The following is a 21014-nucleotide window of genomic DNA, read 5'->3' on the forward strand; positions in this document are numbered from 1 at the left end:
TCAAAATTTCATTGAATTCTTCGGAAAAAATATTTCGCATGTATTACAAGTCGCCGTGGATTCCACCAATTAGTATTCGCACGTTCGATTTAACCAGCAGGAATGGAAAAATTTCAACAGACATTTCAATGGTGACTTTAAGACAGGCAGACAATCTTTCTATCTATTGAATCGTTCGTTGCATTTATTTTCTCCACGTAATTTCTAGACATAGCGCGAAAGCAATTTACAATTACCCTTTTTTACAATTTACATTGACATTTCCCTCCTTTTTATTTCTTTTCATGCAACATTTATTTATCATAATTTACATATTTAATTAATCAATTCTATATATTTCGTCAATATTTAACAACGTAAATGATCATTGTAAACGAATATTATATTCAGCGATTATAAACAATAATATTTTAACTATTTCTCAAATACATTTATTTAATCATTGAAAATGATTCATTTTCCACAAAAGTATTGATTAAAATTGTTTCAAAAATACCCAATAGATGTAAAAAAAAAAAACATGTTATAGTCATCACAAGTTCGTGAAGATGATACCGATATCGTAACTTTATTGCAAGTTGTTTCGATCTCGATCATATATTCTTGATCATCCGATCCACGTTTTATTCGTTAAAAGAAATACCTTATATACCTTGCAGTAAACGATTAACTACCACACGTTTGCAAGGTAATACCTCGCTATCATCTTAATTGCATCAAGCTGGTAAGAAGTAGCTTATACGCGTTCGTCTTTTCCACTCTCTTGTGTGTTATATATATATATTGTATATCAGATAAAGAAACAAAAGAGAAAGGAAAGTAATGAAGAAAATAAAAAAAAAAGGTAGCAAATAAAAAATAAACTAGGAAAGAGGAAACTAAGAAAGGAGCAATATCCATCGTGGTAAGCGATGGGAAATCTAGCGATTATCTCGATTATTATAGTCCACGATCGCGTGTGAAACGTTCAAACAACCTAACCCCCTTTATCCTCCCCCCGTCTCACAATCAACCCTACGACCCCGATCTATCAAGGGCTTTATTTAATCCTGACAAAAAAAAAAAATAACTATTATGATTGAAGTTTCATCCGTAGCCAAGCCTTTTCTTTTTTTCGTATAATCTTCTCGTAATCTTCCACGATGTCAAATATATATCTCGTTGTTTAATCTTTTTCTTTTTTATTTTTTAAATTATATTATTAATTATAAAGCTATACATGTTTTGTTTTTTTTTGTCATACGAGAATAAAGGGAAATTAAATAATAAATGATATTTATATTGATAGAATAATAAAAATTATTGACTCGTGTGATTATCGTTGCGGCAAAAGAAGAAGAAGAAGAAGAAGAATGAAAAAAAAAAAGAAATGTTTATAATATTTCTATCCTATTAATTATAAAAATGAATGTTCTGCATTTTCTGAAACTTGTTTGTTTGACAAAAAAATATAAAAGAATGAATTTTTTCTAATTTGTGATCTCTAATTACAAATAATACCAATACTAATAATAATAATAATAATAATAATAATAATAATAATAATTAAAAAAGGGTTTTATTTCCGTTAAAAAATCGTTTAATATGATATGTTGAAAGGATTAAAATGGAAAGTAAAAATTTCCTAAGTGCATTGCACGAGTATTTTCTCGAAGAGTCGATGATTTTATGGTCGCAGGAGTGTTGCAGCAAAACGACCGACACCCTCCCTCTCTCTCCACCTTCTTCTTCTTCTTCTTCTTCGTTTTCTTCATCATCATCATCATCATCATCATCATCATCATCTTCCTTTTCTTCTTCCATCCTGCGCACCTGCACTTCTACCTGACTCCTCCTTCTTCTTCATCTCTCTTTTACTCATTTTTATTTTTTTTTTTAACAAACCGCGATAAGTCGTCGCATGCACGCATTTATGCACGCACGCACGCATAAGCTTTTCTACTACTCTCGAGTGCCACTAACATAAGTTCAACTTTTAACCGAGTTCTTAAATCGATTTTAAATGCTTCCAAGGTTTTTCATTTTTTCATATGAATTTATTTTTTTTTTTAATAACGTCAATAAGAAACTTTTAGTATTTAGATATATTTCTATTTATTGTTTTAATATTATATAATGTACACATTCGAATAAATATTAAATATTGTTTTAGTATTTTTTGATTATAATAGTTTTAAATAGCATATTAATTATTCCTTTTGTTTTACCGATATTTTTGTGTTTTATTATTTCTACCTAAATTAATATATTATTTATAGTAACTTTCATCAGTGTTCTTTTTTTTAAAGTATATAATAATTTTATTCCTTTTTCTCTCTATATATATATTATAATATAATATTATTTATTTAAATATAAAATTAAAAAAAAATTCCTTCCCGCGTGTCAATCAAAAATACTTTTTAATCAATTTTTTTTTTTTATTTAACTCTACCATAAATCGAATAAAAAAACGCAAAAATATTTAAGGCAATTTTTTATTATGATTATTATTATTGTAAAAAGTAACGCGTGCGTGGCACTCGTGACAAGGAGGTGGAGTGTATGTGTGTGTGTATATGGGAGTAAGCGTCACGCGAGTCGGCCATTTTTACGCGATATTTCTTACGAGTTTTGCCAGGAGGAACGTAAAAGTTGACTAACGAGAGAAACGAAGATGCTTCTTCGTCTCTTCGTTTGGTCGACCCTGAACCCTCTTTCTCGTCCATTCGCGTGCTATAATTAAACTATAACGACCGATATATATAGTGTACGCTTCTACTACGACGACTGCACCACGTTCATCGAGTAAAACGTGCATCATCTCCATCATTTAAAGAGAGAGAGAGAGAGAGAGAAAGAAAGAGAGATAAAAAAAGAAAGAGAAGTTCATGGGGGCGAGGCGGGATGGGGTGGGGTGGGGTCGGGGGAGTTTTCTCATATTCGCGTTACCATTATTTCTGTTTCACCTTCCCTTAACAACTTAAACGCTTCGTAATCTTATCTATTACGATCTCCATAAAAAAAAAAGAAAATAATTTATCTTTTTCTCTGCTCCTTGTCTTCTTCATCTTCTTCTTCTTTTTCTTCTTCGTTTTTGCCATATGAAAATTGACTCGAAAAGTTTAATGAAAATAATTTAAAAAAAAAAAAAAAATAGAAAAGAATTTGTATAATATAAATATATAAAATTAATTTTGCGTATATAACCCCCCCTTCCCATAGCAATATGTATTGAGAGAAATATAATTAATGTTTTAATAATAATAGCTTATGTATATATATATATGTGTCACACATATACACATAAAATAAATATAATATTATTATATCTTATTTCACTTATATATATATGGTACAATAGTTAAATAACAAATTATTAATTATAGAATATAAAAAAAGGAATGAAATATATTCGAATAGAAAAACAAAAACAAATTAATACTAAAATTAATTAATATAAAAAGACTATTGAAACTAACGTGAAATTTAACTATAATAATTGATATATCAATTAAAAAAAAAAAAAAAAACAAAACATATTATTATAACTAATAGATTAATAAGATAGTATATTGAATAAATGATTAAAGAAAAATCGAAGAATTTGATTTCCCGATCGGAAAGAAGACAACGAGTACAGAGTGGGTTAATAATAATTAACTCTAAAAGCGATTGAACTCACCAAATTATCCGGATGAAGATGATGATGACCGTAATCTCGTGGATTTCCTCGTGATCCTCCAGGCGAGCTGTGTCTTCGTCCTCGTCCGCTGTCAATATCGTCCTCGTAATCCTGAAAAAAAAAAATAATCAAACGTACACGTCCAAATATGAATCATGCAACTAATCTTCCATCGAAGAGACACGATCATCAGCTTTCCTTTCACATCGATTCCTCTCTATTATTATTATTATTATTATTATTATTATGATTATTATTAAAAAGAATAAGAATAAGAATAAGAAAAAGAAGAAGAAGAAGAAGAAGAAGAAGAAGAAGAAGAAGAAGAAGAAGAAGAAGAAAATAAAAATATATACAGAAAAACATTTGTATTCGTCAAAAGGGATAAAAGTGAAGGAATAAAAGAAGTGTGGGTTTGATTGACAGGGAAGGGGGTTAAGGTAACTTCATTCTATACCTGATTATCACACTCGTCGTCGTTGGAGAGGGCGAGGTCAGAGGTAGTCACCTGATGTTGTTGAGCCCTCCTGCAGGACACTCTGCAATTCGCAAAATTTCCCTTTTTTCAAATCTAAACTCGTCTTTATCCTGCTTACTTTTTTTCTTTCGTTTCGTTATTACTTTTTTATTTTTTTTTTTTTTTTTAATTGTCACAATCAGTCTGATCCTTTTTGACCATTGTATCTTGTATCCAAATTAATCACACAGCCATTTCTTTTTTTTTATTCCAAACCCACCACGCGAGTCACCAATGATCTATTGAAAATTCCTTTTTTCGTGTGCTTTCTTTTTGTTTTCTAAATAATCGCATACAACCAATTACACTTCAGTTTCTCGTTCACTACGATTAATAATTGTTTCAGAAAGATTATTTGTTATCCCCATTTACGCGATTGTTTAATTTTTATTTTACTCCGAATGCATTCGAGATTACACTGCAATAATGCAACATTGCATTTCGCGTCACGCATTATTTTAATATTTGTCAATAAATAGAAATCATTACGAATCACCACACCAATCTTGATCAAAAATTTGGTTTTCTTTTTTTTTATGAAATAATTAAAAAACACATATATATCTTTGAGGAATATGTCAACGACGTTTTGATTAGGCGAGGAAAAAGGATGGAACAAAGATGATAACAAAAATAAAGGGGGGGGAGAAAAAATATGGTTTCGAAATGGATAGAAATTTTTGTTCTGATCTTTTTTCAAAAAGTGAAATTATTTGTTAGAGATGATATATAATGAATAGGTAAAAATGGGGACAAAAATTATGAGAAGAAGAAACGATAGGACGTTACGTTAGAAATGCTATTACAGTACTACATTCTCCTTTTCACTCACTCTAACACTTTCTCTCTTTCTCTCTGTCACGCTACATATAACACACACACACACACACATTCACTTTCTTGATTCCTGAAAGTTGAATCGTTTGGTTTCGTTACCTGGGATACGACCTATCGAGCACGATACCTCGAAAACCATTAGTTTCTCTACGTAAGCTCAAATTTTCAAGGGCTCCGAATCGCGACGCGGTTTCTTTAAACTTTCGACCTTTGTACCTGGTTCGTACCAGGCACGAAAATTAACACAATTCTTCGTTATTTCTTCGCAAACTATTTTTTCTGTTTTTTTTTGGTTATTTTTCTCTTGCAATCTAATCGAACGACGAATAAAACAAAAAGATAGATCCGATTATGTAAAGGTTTTTTTTTTTAATATCTTTTAAATAATAATCATTTTCATTTTAAATTAATGTGATGTGAAGAACAAAAAATTCGTAATATCAATATTTGATGGTATCGTAAAAATAACAAATAGATTTATCCTCGACGATTTTACAAAGAAAAATTGTAAGAATTATTTCGAATGGTTTAAAAATTGAAATAAAATTTTGTATAAAAATCCTATTTTTTTGTTTGTTTGCTGACACGATAATTTGTTACAGAGATTTTAAACAAAAGTTGATTTATATTTGTGCGATGCATCATCGTAATTCGATCTTTCTTTTTCTTCGTCGAGATTGAAAGGTTAAAAAACAAAAAGTAATAAAAATAAAAAATAAAAGGAAGAAACATGAATTCGTTTCCTTTTGAAATTCAATACTAATTACTCTATTCAAATTCAATCAGTAATATATAATATATGTCTCCACGTATTCTTGACCTAGTAACAAATTTTTTTTACACTTCCTTGATTTTCAATGCTTTTCATTTTCTTTTTTTATTTCTTCCTTTTTTTTTTTTTTCTTTGTATATTCTCTAATTAACGAAATATTATGATCGACTTGCTGAAATTTTTATCCCGACATCTTTTTTCCTGGATTATTATAATGAAAAAAATTGCAAAGTGTATATGTATACATGTATTTAAACCCACGCGCGGAACAACGTCTTTTACGCCTACATGTTTGAACGACTGAAAGTTATATACATACATATTTATATATATATACACACACACACACGCAGATTCACACAGAGAAAAAAATGATTTACCTTCCGCATTATCTGCTGTCCATGTTAGGTATACACGCTAGAATGTATCGTCAATCGTGTTTGTACGTGACTGCCGAGAAAATGAAAAAGAAAAAAGAAAAAAGAAAAGAAAAACACTTGGAACGAAAAGGTAAAGTTGAAAAGGAAGGTGGAGTGAGAAAGAAAGGATGGGGAAAGAAACAAAAAAAGAGAGAGAAAGAGAGAAAAATAGAAAAGTTGAATTAGAAAAAAAAATATATTCGATGGTAACGTATCCGACATAGAAACACCATTACGAATTAACTGACTGTTGCGAAATAAAAACGTTATGGCTTTTCGGAAACGTATAACGTATATTGGATAAATAAATTCCTATGGAATGGGTTAATAAAAAAAAAATAATTAAAATTGGTTTATTTCGAAATTGGATGGTAACACGTGTTGTACTTCAATAATATAAACCGTATACCATTCGTAGGATTAAATAGCTCAGTTAAAAAAAGAAACTCAGAAAAAATTTATAAATTTCTATACTTGTTGTCTTTAATTATTAACCATAAAAATTATTTATTATTTAGAAAATGAATATTATAATAAATATGACTAATAAGTTAAGCATCGATCCGATATTTGAAGTAATAAAATTTACAACAAGTCGAATTAATTTTGTTTAACTTGACAACGACTCGTATTTTAATTTACAAAAACAAAATATGACAGAGAAATGATCGGGGAAGAGAAGAGGAAAGGAGTAGAGAACGTAAGATATGAACGACTATGGTGAAAATTATTTCAACTAATTTCTAACATAAATCCACGTAATATTTTTGTTCTTCTTTTTTATCTTTTCTTTTCTTTTTTTTTATAATAAATTACGAATCAACGTTTATATTATATAAAATAAACGAAATGATCATAATAATTGTTATATGTATACAAACAAATATACATCACACACACACACACATACACTCCACGAATAAATCATGAAAGATTAGATATCTCGAATTTGATTGAACACGAAATAGAAAATCTAAAGTAAGTATAGATTTGTATTAGTATAATCTTCTAACCGTTCGTTACCTGAATCCCATTAGGTGATACGTAAATATATATAAGTGATTAGATAAAGATTTGCCTTATGTAAAAAATGCGAAGCAAGCAATTTAAAGGCAATAAACAAAAACCTCTAAGAAAATAAGCATTGAAGCTTTTTTTTCGTTGGTTGTGCACGCGGCGTACAATTAAATTTAGAAATTTGCTCTCAATGTGATTTGATTTAACGAATGAAACGCAACCTAGATAAAGTATCGTTTAAGAAATCTAAAACGAGAGTTTTCTCTTTCCTCTAACAAGAATTTGAGATTGAATTGTACGAAACGTATTAAAGAAAATCGAATTCCCATTTGGACTCGCGTGGTATTCTTTTTCCTTTTTTCTTTTTTTTTTGTTTACCTTTTTATCCTTTTATTTCTTTATTTTTCTGTCTTTTTCTCTTTCTCTCTCGGTTCTAATGAAAGTGCATGCCGGTGCATACGATCAATTTTCGAATTTTTGTTTATTTTTCATTTTTAATTTTTATATTTTCTTCAATCACGCGTTAATTTCTTTTCGAAATATTTTGCTTCCCTACTATGTATTTGCTAAAATTCTAATCAAAGCAGCGCCAGCAAAACGAGAAAGGTCAATTTTGATGTATCGTATAACATATGTATTTTAATTTACACATGAGGTAAAGCTTTTTAATTCGTAAAAACGTGCGATCTGACTCGATGGATTTCTACGTAATCTTTGCTAAGCATTTTATTTCTTTTTCTTTTTTTTTTATTTCAACCGTATGCCGATCAAAGACGATCAATCATTCAATCAAATATCTAATCAACGTGTCTAATATTATCATCGTATTATAAATAAAATTTCTTTTTCGAAGAATAATTTTTGATTCGTGTTTGATCGGTTTCGAAAAAAAAAATAACGAACAATGTGTCCAATTTCTATGGTTAAAATAAAATAAAATAAAATAAAAAAAAGGCAAACTATCCGAATGATTGTCGGGGTTATTGAAAAATATGAGAAATAGATAAGAAGAATAGGATAGTTTAAAAAGTTTCATTGAGAAAAACTTTGAGAGATTCGACCTGGTCCTGGGCATATCAGCCCCGAGACCGCTGTCCTCGCTCGGTGACCTATACTCTTGATTATCCCGTGGCAGGAGAGGTCCTGTCACTCCCAGGGGATCTCCCTCGACGTCCACCAGTCGTCCCGGACGGCAACAACCACTGGGTACACCCCTCTGCGGGAAATCATCAGATCCTGTCATGCCGTCTCACTAGCCAATTCGATTAATCACCGTTTTTCGGTCGTTCGGTTTTCTTGGCCAACGATTTCTGACAAGACACGATTTTCCTTTCTACAATATTATTTTTACCATCCCCTCATCTGACCCCATTTTTATTTGGATAACCTTCAGAATAGACACTTTTTCATGATTTTTATGGTTTCTTTTTTGTTTTTTTTTTCTTCAGTTTGCTAGGTAAATATTTTTTGTTATAATTTAGACAGTGATAATTAATTAGGGATATATATATAGGAAGAAAAGTTTTTCTTCTTTCTTTTTGTTTTGTTTACAAAATGTCATTACAATATGGTTTATTTTTTGAACGATCAACGATATCCAATTTTGGATGTTGAAATAATTTTACTGGACCAACTACTGATACTACATGGTAGTACTAACATAACTTCTTTTTTATGGATACTACAATCATCGTATATAAAACACGGGTATATCTATAAATTTTCATTTTATAGGAAAATATTCGATGCCACCAAAGTGGTTACGTAAAAAAATTGAAGATATCGTCGCGTTCGATAAAAATTTTCAAACCGAAAATTTCAACGATACGAAAAATAACGTGGCACGTGAATTTTAACTTTACGAATAACACTATTGATCTATTATCACTGTTTAATAATCGTAACAAAAGTTGTCGCTGAATAAAAAAATGGGAAAAAAGAAATATATCAAAATACAAAAAAGGTTATCTATTCTGAATGTTTCCCATCCTTTGTTCTCTTTTTTTTTTTTACTTTCCCCTTTGAAAAGATTTGTTCTTTTTTGTGAATAAATAACAAAAAAATACGCAAAATCGTTAAATATCAGATTGGCCAGGAAATCGATCGTTATCGAGCTTGCCCGAGCTTTGTTCGCAGGCCAGGTCACAGGATCTTTTTTTCTTGCCACTTACATTCATATTATTATTTTGTTTCCCCTCTCCCTTAATAGATTAGGCGTATAATCCTAAGATCCCTAATTCCTAATTGGCGAGGCGATGCACGTAATGCGATTCAAACCGATTTTTTTTTTTGCGAATCGGTATCAGCGTTTTTTTCGAACCGAGTGTGCGAAATTATTACGTACAAAGAGTTTTTAATTATTATAGGTACGATGTTCTCGTGTATTGATGATTTAAAAAAAAAAAAAACATTAATTGCAAAAAAAGGATACATCAACGATATTGAATTTTTTTTTTTTACTTTTAACTTCATCAATAATTCAACTGAAACGTATCCTCCAATGAGATCCTATTGTAATTAATAAACTTTTGCGATAAAATTGTTTTTGTACGATTCTTCTTTATTTTAATCTATGCAGTTACTACGTTGACGAAGTCTTAAAACAAAAAAAAAAATAATACATTTTGATTGCACACTCGGCCGTTGTTATGGAAAGAAATAAAAGAAAAAAAATTTAGCAAAGCTCAGGCGAACTCGTACATGAAAAATCATGTTAAGTAATTACATATATATATATATATATATATGTGTGTGTGTACCGTTATCGCACGCTTGGTACATCGAAGAACGAGCGTTAATAACAACGAAAGAAAAAACTATGCGAAAAAAACAATAAAAAAGAACAAAATTAAAAAAAAACATTAATAGACGAAAGAAAACTTTTCTAACTGATCTAAGAAAAAGAAATAAAAAAAAAAATACAAAATTAAAATGAATAATATAAAGGAAAAAATAATTAATAAATATAAGATTTTTCGAGTGAACATTTGTACAATTATTGTTGACAATAAATAATCTAAAAAAGAAAGAAGCATATCCAAAAAAAGAAATATATATATATATATCTCATAGAAACACATCCTCGATCGTGTAGATATAAATTAAAGCTAGTTAGAATATTTCTACCAAGCGCATTTCAAACTTTCCTATTCTAATGCAACATCGCTAAATTAATTATCCAAATAGATGTCGTCTAATACGATTATTTCTAATCAAAGCAAAAGCAGCGATAAACAAGCGTTAAGACAGCTTACTACCAAGCAAACCCGTACAAATGTAATTGTTTTATTCGTTTGTAAGCAGCGTTGGTGATTAATGGCAGCGCAATGATAGCAAAAGAGATAGATATATGTAAGTAGAAAGGAAGAATAATGAATCGTATATAATAATCAGTTTGAAAATCAAAGAAAGAAAGAGCGAGAGAAAGAGAAAGAGAGAGAGAGAGAGAGAGAGAGAGAGAATGATAGTTGGAATAGAGGTAAGAGAAAGAGAGAGAGAGAGAGAGAGAGAGAAAGGATGCAGGATATTATTTTCCTTGAAAGTATTCATGCTGTCTCTCGCGAAAAAGGGGGGGGGGTGACTAAAGAATACGATTTTTAGTCTAACTAACGTTCAAAAACGTGAAAATCTTCGTGTCATCTCTAAATGAGAGATATTTGTTTGTTTAATCAAATGATTTTATCAATTTTGTTTTGTATATCGATTATATTATCATCCAAAAATCGGTGACAACTTCCGTTATTCCTCGCAATCCCTCCAACGACTCGTTTACTTTTCGTTATCCATATTTTTTTTCTGAACATCATCGTCATAATTATCAACATCATCATCATCAGCAGCAGCAGCAGCAGCATCATCATCATCATTATGTTTTCTTCTCTGAGATAATATACGATATTTCTTGCTTTCTTCTTCTTTCTTCTTCTTTTTCTTCTTTTTTTTTTTCTTCTTCTTCTTTAGGTTTCTGGGAGCATCTTATTTCTCCTTAAGGTTCACATACTTTTACGTTCGGAATGTTAGCTAGCTAAACGAGAATATACGCGACACGAAAGAAGAAAGACAAGGAGATCGAGCATACCAATAATACCTACGTAAGTATTTGTCTACGTCGAGAAATTTCTCAAACGACAACATTTTCTTTTTTTTTTTCCCCCGCTAGATCGTTAAAAAGTTCTTTTCTCAAGCGATTACAAATTCTTACCGATCTAACGTAACTCGTTATGTGAGAGAAAAATCTTCAAAAAAAAAAAAACATATATATGTATGTATTTATTTATTTCGATTCGAAATTTTATACAGGATTTAATAATAATTTTTTTTCTCGAATCTATAGAGAAATGTTTCTATTTTTTCTTTGTTTCAATTTAAGCGAAATGTTTTTTGTCCTTTTTTTGTTTTGTTTTTGCAATTTAAATCCACGAAATTCTTGTGCATCTCGTAAAAAGAAAAATACAATTTTGTTGGAGGTTATTCGAAAAATCCTGTATAACGTATATAAATGTTTTCTTCATGTTTGTTAGTATATATATAGTTATATGTATAGATAGAGATAGATATGTATATGTATATTAAAATATAAATATTAACTACGTACACACAATTAAGGATCTAACCAGTCATATAATATATATATATATATATATAGAATAACAGAGGATATAGAGAATGAGCAAGAAGAGATAAAAATTGTTCTATAACAGATTTATATATATATAGTAATATTTCAAAAGATAATAATAATAATAATAATACGAAAAATAATATAATCAAAATAATCAATTATAATAATAATAATATCGTGTGTTGTGGGTGTAATATAAGATCTACGTTACACGTGAGTATGCAGTGAGACTAAAAATCACATTAATATATCGTTATAATATAATAAAAAATTAAAAAAAAAACATTTTACACTTACCGGAAGATCATGAAGAGACGGTGTTACGATTAGATCCGAATGAGCGCGGTCTCCTTTTCTCTAAAGAAAAACAAACACAAACGAATACAAAACACAAAAATAAAAAACAACATTTTTCATAAAATGTCACATAAGTTCTATTTTAAAGGCGATAATTTTTCTTTTTTTTTGTACGTTTTAAATCTTTCATATTAAAAAATGATGTTATACATAAATATATATATGAATTACTATGAAATTCATTTTGAAACTTACCCTAGCCATTGCGACGCGTGGTCTGTAAACTAAATCATCGAAAGTAGCTCTATCCTTGCTATCAACGAGTTCTCTTAGTTCAGTAAGAAGGGTCAATTTTTCATGAGTATTCAAAAGATCGGCAAGATTCGCGACCAATTCCTCTACCGTTAATCTTCGCGTTCTATAATCTGCCAAAATATGTGACAAAGCAGCCCTTTCGCTTCTAGCTAGAACGACCCTTGCTTTTTCCTCAACCATGGCTGCCGTTGCTGCAGAAACCTGAATTCCTCCCCGATGTCTCCAATCGTTCGTGCTACTTTTTAAATAATATTTCAATTCGTTATATTTTTACGTATTAGATAAATTTTTTTTTTCATCCAAATAATTCGGAATTCTGTATGTTTATTAAATTAATTACAAATAACCACTTTCATTTGATAAATTCATAAATTAATTAATAAAACAATATTCATTTTTGTAGAAAACATAAAAAAAAAGAAATTAACAATCATCTTTAATTTGCCATCGAAGAAAAAAGAAATGAATATTACTTTCTGTACTTTTAAAATATTATATTATATTAGAAATAATGAAATAATTCTATAAAATAATGCATATATGTGTAATACTCACGCAGGACTAGGTGGCCGATGATTTCCAGGACTTTCGAGAATAAGAGGATCGTGATCAGAATATCTCGAAGTAGGCATGACGATTGGTTGACTGGTCGTACAAGAATGAGGTACCTTTCCTACGTCACGTATCAATAAGTTCATTTTCTTGTTCGTTTTCAAAATTTGTACAGCTTCGTCGTGCGTTGCTTCCTCGAAATTTTGTCCATTAACTTCTATGATTTGATCACCGACCTACGCTCGAAAATTACAAAATAAATATACTTCGAATATATTGTACGTGTTCTGTCAAAAGTCACTAATTGTAAACGACATACATATAAATAATATAAAAACATTTAATTATACATTTCATACTTGACAATTTAATACAATATTATACTAAAAAATAATAATATATATTATATTATATACTAAAAATATATTAGTAATATAAGTATAATAGTATAATTAATTAAAATAATATGATATAAATATTGTTATTATTAAAAAAAAATAAAAAAGAAGAAAAAAAAGAGTTACTTGCCAAAAGTCCAGCACGATCGGCAACACTGTCCTTGTCTACTCCAGTGACATATATTCCAAGGCCATATTCAAGACCACCTCTGATCATAAGACCAAGGGATTGTCCTGGTTCGATGCAAAGTTCGACCTTTCGCGTTCGTGGTCCATATCTGGAATCTCGAGAGGAAAAAAATGGTGGTGGTGAGGCTGGTCTTCCTTGACGGTCCATCCAACTGCAAGATTGTTGACGACCCGAAGATGGCCAAACAGGATGACCAACTCTACAACGAGGATCTAATGCTGGTCCGCGTACTGTCATACTCAAAGTCCTACAGGATTTCAGCATCTGCTCCAGAAAAAAACCATTTGTTTCTTTTTTTTTTTTTGTTATTTTGTTTCAATTATACAAAATTACGTCTCGTTAATTCTATTCATTTTTCTAACAAATTAATGTTGTTTTTTCGACGAGTAGAATCGTGTCTTGCGTGAATTGGTTTATAGAAAAATTCTCGAATAAAAGTATGAAAATAATCGATTTGGGAAAAGTTAGATAATGTTGAAAACAATTTCAAACAATTTATCATAGAATTAAAGGTAATATCCGAATATAACTCGACTAAATAGTTCGAATATTCAAAGAGCAGGAATAAAACTTAAGAAAATTGTTGATCGAGATTACTTGTAAGCTTGGATAAGCTTCTCGCGATAGTTAAAAGCTGAAAGATAAATCCTGTTAAGCGAGATCGAGAGAATAATACTATGAAAAGATTTTTAATTATACGTATATATAAGTAATAAAAATATAATTTATTTTAATAAATAAATATAACAAAATATTTTAGACGAGTTTTTATTTAAAAATGGTGATTAGAAATGAAGTCTAATTGGAAATCATTATTCCGTACGAAAGAAAATCAAATAATGGGATGAAGGAAAAAATGGTAGATAACTATGAACTATTATATTCTAAGATCTAGGACATTCGTAGTCCACAGTAGAGATGTCTAACTAAGCTCCCAAGACGATTTGAAAATTACTTTGAAATGGTACGACGTTTACATTTCAAGTGCAGTAAGAATTCCCTTTTTCTTTTGTGAAGGAAAAATCTATGGTAGTTGTAAAAGTAAATTGCTATACTTTTATTAAATAAGTTATTGTTACATTGGATAGTCGAATATAAGTTTTGTTAAAATAAATATAAATTAAAAATTATATTATATTTTCAAAAATTTCTTGCCTTTTATCTTACGTATAAACAATATTTTTTGTTATATATTTTTTTTACCAAGTTTTATACGATCCATTTAAAAAGAAAAAACGATAATGGTGAAGATCGTATATAACTCGCAATGAATACAAAATTACAAAATATTCTACACGTAAGATTTAATTTTTCACGGATGATTTAATAAATAATTTTGTTGAATAATTTTCTATCATTAATCTTATGTAATATTTCTATCGTTTCGGAGTATTTATATCATTCAGAGGTAATTTAGCTTGCAATTCTTTTCCATTAAACGTACAAATTAGTACTAAAAATAAAAAAAAAAAAAGGAAAAAGTGTTCTAAGAATCGTAATAAATAATAGTCTGACCTAGTGAAGTATATTAGTCTGGACCGTTAGGTGAGTGCATTAAAACTTTCCAGTTAAAGTCCTAAGAACTTTTGTCGAATTGCCAAAAAAAAATGTTGAATTGATTTTTATCCACAATGAGAAAGAATACCTTTTATGTATGACTAATTTTTCTCTCTTGTGTCTTCAATAATAAATTTCACTCGCGTTAAATTAATCTTAATTATCTTAAACATTATAACACATCAAAGTTACTTATATCTAACACACCGTTATAATATTATTTCAATCGATAACGTTGAATTCCGAATATAATAAAATTCGTATTAGATAAAAATCCGTATAATCCGCGAGCAGATATATAAATAATAATATAATATATAAATATATTAAATTTTTTGAGACGAGTTGAACAATTCTATAGAATCGATGAAAGGATAATCAAACATTAAGAATAATAATAGTAACAATAGTATATTTATATATATATATGGTGTATTTTTCTAGTAACATATATAAAAAAAAGTATTGTATCCGTATATATCGAAAGCACGAGCTTTTCATTAGGAAGTATATATTTTTTTTTTTCAAAGGAACAGCAAATAAAGACGATGTAGGATAAAAAAAAATGAAAGAAAAATAAAAAATCAAAAGAATAAGAGTAAAGTTTAGTGATGGTAGATGATAGTGGTAGCCCCATTGTGTGTTAGGTGAAATCGGTAGCAAAAGAACCTTTATGCTGAGTGTTCGAACGCGATTTTCTTGAAAGAAATAAGAGAGAGAAAGATAATAATGGTTTCGTATAAAGAAGAAAGAGAGAGAATTTGCCTTGATAGTAAGTAAGGCCAGTAAAAAGAGGAAAGATAGTGCGTTTGTCGAGGGTGACGGCAATACACGAACGAACGAACGAATGAACAGGCCAGCAAGAGGATATCGATCTTCTGGAAGCCTGTGACGTCACATCCTGCCTATCCTTGACCCGCCAGCAAACTTGATCGAGCTCTGATCCTAGGAAGTCGTCCTTAGGATCATTTCGTGTAGGAGGATGGATGATTTTTTTCTTGTTTTTTCTTTCTTTCTTTCTTTGTCCTCCTTATATTTCTTTTTTTCTCCTTCTTTTTCTTCTTCTTTTTCTTCTTCTTTTTATTCCTATTCTTTTTCTTTATATTATGTGATACGATATTTGGATGAAGGGTATATGAGAAAAGTAGGATTTTTGTTTCTTCTTATTCCTTTTTTTTTTATCTCGTGTCGAGATGAATCGGCTTAGTTTAACACGATATACGAAATATTTTATTCTTTTTGTTTTTTTTTTCTTGGGAGTGGTTGGAGAAAAAAAAAATGTTGAGATATTTAAAGGTCTTTGCGTTGGAAGTAATTAAAAAAATTCTTTCTCCTACGTTCATTAATTAAATACGATATAACGCGATATATGAAGTATTTTATTATATTTTTGTAAGATATTTAAAAGGTTTGCATTGATAATAATTAATAAACATTTATCGACGTTCACGCGTCAGTGTAATATTTTGTTATTAATTTCTCAATTTGTTTAATATTATTACGAGATAGTAATTCATCAAAATTATTAACGAAAAACATCATTTCCGAGTGCTCTTAATAATAATAATACATTTGGATAACTTTGAAGAATCACTTGTAACTCGCGTAATGAAATGAAACGTTTTAAAAAAGAAAACGTAATAGAAAGAGAAAAAAAAACCAAAGATAGAAAAATAATGAAGTCGTGTTAATTATACTATATTACAAATGGACTTATATCACTTTTATAAACACCATTTACGCAATAACATTTAACACAGTAAAAGCTTTTTATTTTTTTTTTAACTAATTCACGTGAAAATATTTTACTCAATTGGCTATAATTATTATAAATATGAAAAAGAATAGATGAAATCCATACTTTTTTCTTATTTTTTTGTTCCTTCGAGATTGGGGATCTACCAATACGAAAATAAAAGGACTCCTACGAAAAATATTTTTGGCCGTTCACATAACAAGATAAAAGATATCTAAGGGTAACAAATCCTTTGATGGAAGACCGTGTCTTACATTTTTCCTGTTTGTTTTCCAAACAGAAAGTAGTAGTCCCTTGTTTCGTTTAGGTTTCCCCATACTAAAAAGATTCCCCATCTTAAATAAAAGCTCTTAGGTTTGCAATTAGAATGCTGACATAAAAAAATGGTGTAAAAAGAACGAAAAAGGGGAGTAGAAAAATGGATTATATATAAACTATGCAATAAATCTTGTGTACGAAATGGGTGTAACAGGAATAGGTGGATTGACGATCGATTATGTTAACCACAGGGAACCATAAACGTAAAAGGAAGAACCATTTTCCACGTGCCAACGGATCGTACAGATGTTTCTATTATCGTTAACACGTGTTTCTAACGATTGAAAAATAAAATACAAATTATTTATTAGAAATAGATTTGATTAATAAATTTTTACTAAATCATAAAGATATAAAATATATATATATGAAATATATTTGTTTAGTTTAAAATTAGTTGAAAGTATTAATCCTTATTTCGAATAAATTAAAAATATTCAAGAGGATTATAATCTCTCTCGTAGCATTCTAATCGTCGTTTGATCCAGAAGATAATAACGAACTTGGTGGAAATTCAGTTTTAACGAGTTTTTGAATGAACAACATTAAAGTGGAAAATTAGTCTGGCTAATTCGAGAAATTCGACAAGTTAAATTCGTTCAAATAGAATTATGAATAATAATGAGCGGCCAAGGAGAAATTAATGAAATAATTTAAAAAGAAAAAAACACCAAAATGCGTTGAACAACGAGCAAGCTAATAATTAAATATTATAGTGTCTCTAATCTATTTTTGTTATAAATGATTGAATTTCCGTACGATTTAATCTCGTGGTTTGAAATCGAGTGTGAAAAACTAGCAAGAAAGGACAAAAAATCGAGTTAAATCGGGTACGTAACGGTAATGGTTTGCCATTTTTTTTTTTTAAATCGATTTTCAAGCTCGTTTTGAAATTAGAAAAAAAAAAAAAAGAAGAAATTGGAAATCCTTTCCAGTAGTTATGAATATTAATACAAAAAGGGAACATATGAAAATAATTGTAAAAATATTTTTCTTCCAATTTGTTTTCATTACATTTCGTTTCTTTTTTATTTGTACAAAAATTCGAGAAACAGATCCGTTTGAAAAATACTGTCATTCGAGTATCATTTTTTCATAAAGTCGTCCACTCTTTTTTTTTTTATTATCTAAACTGTAGTAACAGCAGAACGTTGACAGAAACGATTGATAATAAAAAAAAAAGAGAGAAAAAGGAGAGAAAAAAGAGAAGAAAGTGAGAACGACGACCTTTATAAATTAAAAAAAAAGGAAAGGGGATCGATATCCTGGCTAAGCTTTATACGTCATTATGGAAAATGGTCGGTGGTGATCGTGCTATAAATTTGGACTTCCGTATGATCGATTTTCACGATCGAAATCGCGTGTGTCTGGTGTGACCTTAAGCGGAGATATAAATTATTCAAAACATACCTTTATAAAGAAGTAGGTAGGTACATTGTCCGAATGATCATTACTAGGTCATTCGAAAAATTCAATTATTATCTCATATATGAGACGTACATCGTACGTTTCGATAATTACCAACGAATTCAAACTGTACTTGATGAAACACTCACGATGATATCATACAAAAAGCCATAATCACTCACAACTGACATTAATAAGACGATTTCCTAACTACGATCTTAACGATGCTTAATCACTGGTCTTTCATATATAAGAATATGTCATAAGTTCCATTAATAGAAATTTTATTTCTCTCGACATACTGACCTATAAAAAATATATTTCTTTAAAATATATAAAACGTATATTTTTTTATATACTCTTCACGAATTACGATTTATTCCCAAATCGAAGTATTTTTAATTCTCTTGCTTATAAACTTTGACAAGTTTAAATTCTATGAAATTATTTTCTAATCGTATTCATATATTTCATTTGTCTTTGGTATATTTTGTTTAATTCTATTCCTCATTGTATTATTTTTCTTCGTATTCTTTTATAGTATATTTTTCTTTTTTTATTTTACAATTTTTTTTTTCTTCTTCTATCTATCTTTATTATTTATCTAGAAAAATGTTAACGATTTAATGTAACTACAAGAGGATTTACGAGACATTTACGATGCACGTCATACAGGCATGATATCATATGTTGACACAAATATGAAAAGAAAAACCTGAGTATACGTTTATATAGAATCGATTTAACTTCGAGCAGAGTTATCTTTTGTTCTTCTATAAATCTACCGATTTAACACTTCTGTAAACCCGTATAATTTCAAAAAATCACGTACCAACAAATTCATATTTTTCCCCCCAATATGGTACACGTATAATATTTCCTAATTTTAATTTTCTAAACAATAGAAGATTCTTTATATCGATTATCAACTCTAACTTGAAATATATAGAGTAAATATAATATTTTTCAATATTGTTTTAATTCACATTGTTAATTTATATTTAATAGTTAATATTTGTTGATTTCCAAATTACATACATTTCTTTTTTTTTTTGTAATTATGGACAAATATTGGATTATGAAACTTTACTTAAGTAAAGAAAGGGACTAGTATCGAAAAGGTAAATTTACGAAATATCAACAAAGAAGAAGAAGAGGTAAAAGAAGAACAAAGAACAAACGAGACAATTAAATAAATAATTCATGAAGTTAAAGTTAAAGTTTCGTTATCAGGAACCGAGACACAAGTTAAGGGAAACGTTCAAACTGAAAGTCAATCCTCTTCGAACGTCGCGTGCAAATTGCCGAACGTTGTTTCAAATTTCAAGCTTCTTGATACACATATATACAAACACAAACACACACACACATATGCATATAAAACTCGATACCTGAATGTCTTGTTTCCTTTAATCAAATATGAATCCAATAATGAACTAATTTTCTGTATTCACGTCAACAAGAAAATAATTTTGATTAACTAATGAAAAAATATATTTTAAATTATTAGAAATAATAAATGTTCATATTTTTTCTATAGAAAAAAATGTGATAATTAACTTGGTAAATGTAATCTTTGAATATTGTAGATAGCAAGTTGCAGTTATTTCAGTTTGTACTACTTTGAATGTACATATTATGTAAGTAATACATAGTATCTCATGCGACCGTGTCAGAGCATAAAGACGGGTTGACTACTTGCTCTGAATCTAGCCTATGTATATAGATACAAATATACACGTGAATGTATATACATATGTATCTATCTATTTACGTAATTTCGTATTCGATAGCAGTGATGTGCAAACTATCAGTTGATTCATAAACTTTATGCCATTGGTATAATTAAAATCTAACTTTGATTTTCAAATGAAAAAAACCTTTGAAAATATTTATTTGTAAAAAAAAAACAAAAAAGTAATAAGACTGATCTATGAATTCATGAGAAAGACGTAAGAGCGAGAAAGTAAAAATTGTGAAGAATCTTTGGTAGGATTTTCAAGGCAGGCAGGCAGGCAGGCAGTAGTAGCCTCGGCAAACCATGTAAGGGAAAATAAATGACAATGGGGGTATTGCGAAGAAGGGCGCCTGGTAGACTGGCGCCAGTATGTCGTTCGAAGAAGTTTCAACGAAAGGAGGAAAAAGAAAATAAAAATGGGATGGAAGGGAAAAGATTGGGATTGGGGGTTTGGGATTAGAGTAAAGAGGAGCAGGAAAAGAAAGAAAGAGAGAAAAAAAAGGAAAGATAGGAAAGAAGAAGAAGGGTGAGAAGGAAGAAGATAGTATGATGAAAGATATAAGGGATGAAAAAGCACGTTTAACATGTTTCTACGAATATTTCCTTACGCATGTCGGCCTATAATTTCTTCTTATATTT

General features: G+C 29.3%; 1 protein-coding gene across 10 annotated transcripts in view; it reads right to left on the reverse strand.

The window, feature by feature from the left end:
* Positions 1 to 21014, reverse strand: part of LOC106783760 (whirlin) — a 74033-nt gene that overhangs the window by 15659 nt on the left and 37360 nt on the right. For 7 of the 10 annotated variants that reach the window (XM_014742574.1, XM_014742572.1, XM_014742573.1 and 4 more), the window contains 7 exons: positions 13540 to 13863; positions 13015 to 13247; positions 12400 to 12697; positions 12145 to 12204; positions 8288 to 8442; positions 4122 to 4203; positions 3665 to 3775 (listed from right to left, as the gene is read on the reverse strand). In XM_014742574.1, the coding sequence (XP_014598060.1) occupies positions 3665 to 3775; positions 4122 to 4203; positions 8288 to 8442; positions 12145 to 12204; positions 12400 to 12697; positions 13015 to 13247; positions 13540 to 13863 (1263 nt within the window). The remainder of the gene's footprint in view (positions 1 to 3664; positions 3776 to 4121; positions 4204 to 8287; positions 8443 to 12144; positions 12205 to 12399; positions 12698 to 13014; positions 13248 to 13539; positions 13864 to 21014) is intronic. The other 3 variants (XM_014742576.1, XM_014742578.1, XM_014742571.1) reach the window with 2 other exon arrangements.

The sequence above is a fragment of the Polistes canadensis genome, unplaced genomic scaffold (genome assembly GCF_001313835.1).
Source record: "Polistes canadensis isolate GaletaPanama2010 unplaced genomic scaffold, ASM131383v1 scaffold_25, whole genome shotgun sequence".
Classification (NCBI taxonomy): Eukaryota; Metazoa; Arthropoda; class Insecta; order Hymenoptera; family Vespidae; genus Polistes; species Polistes canadensis.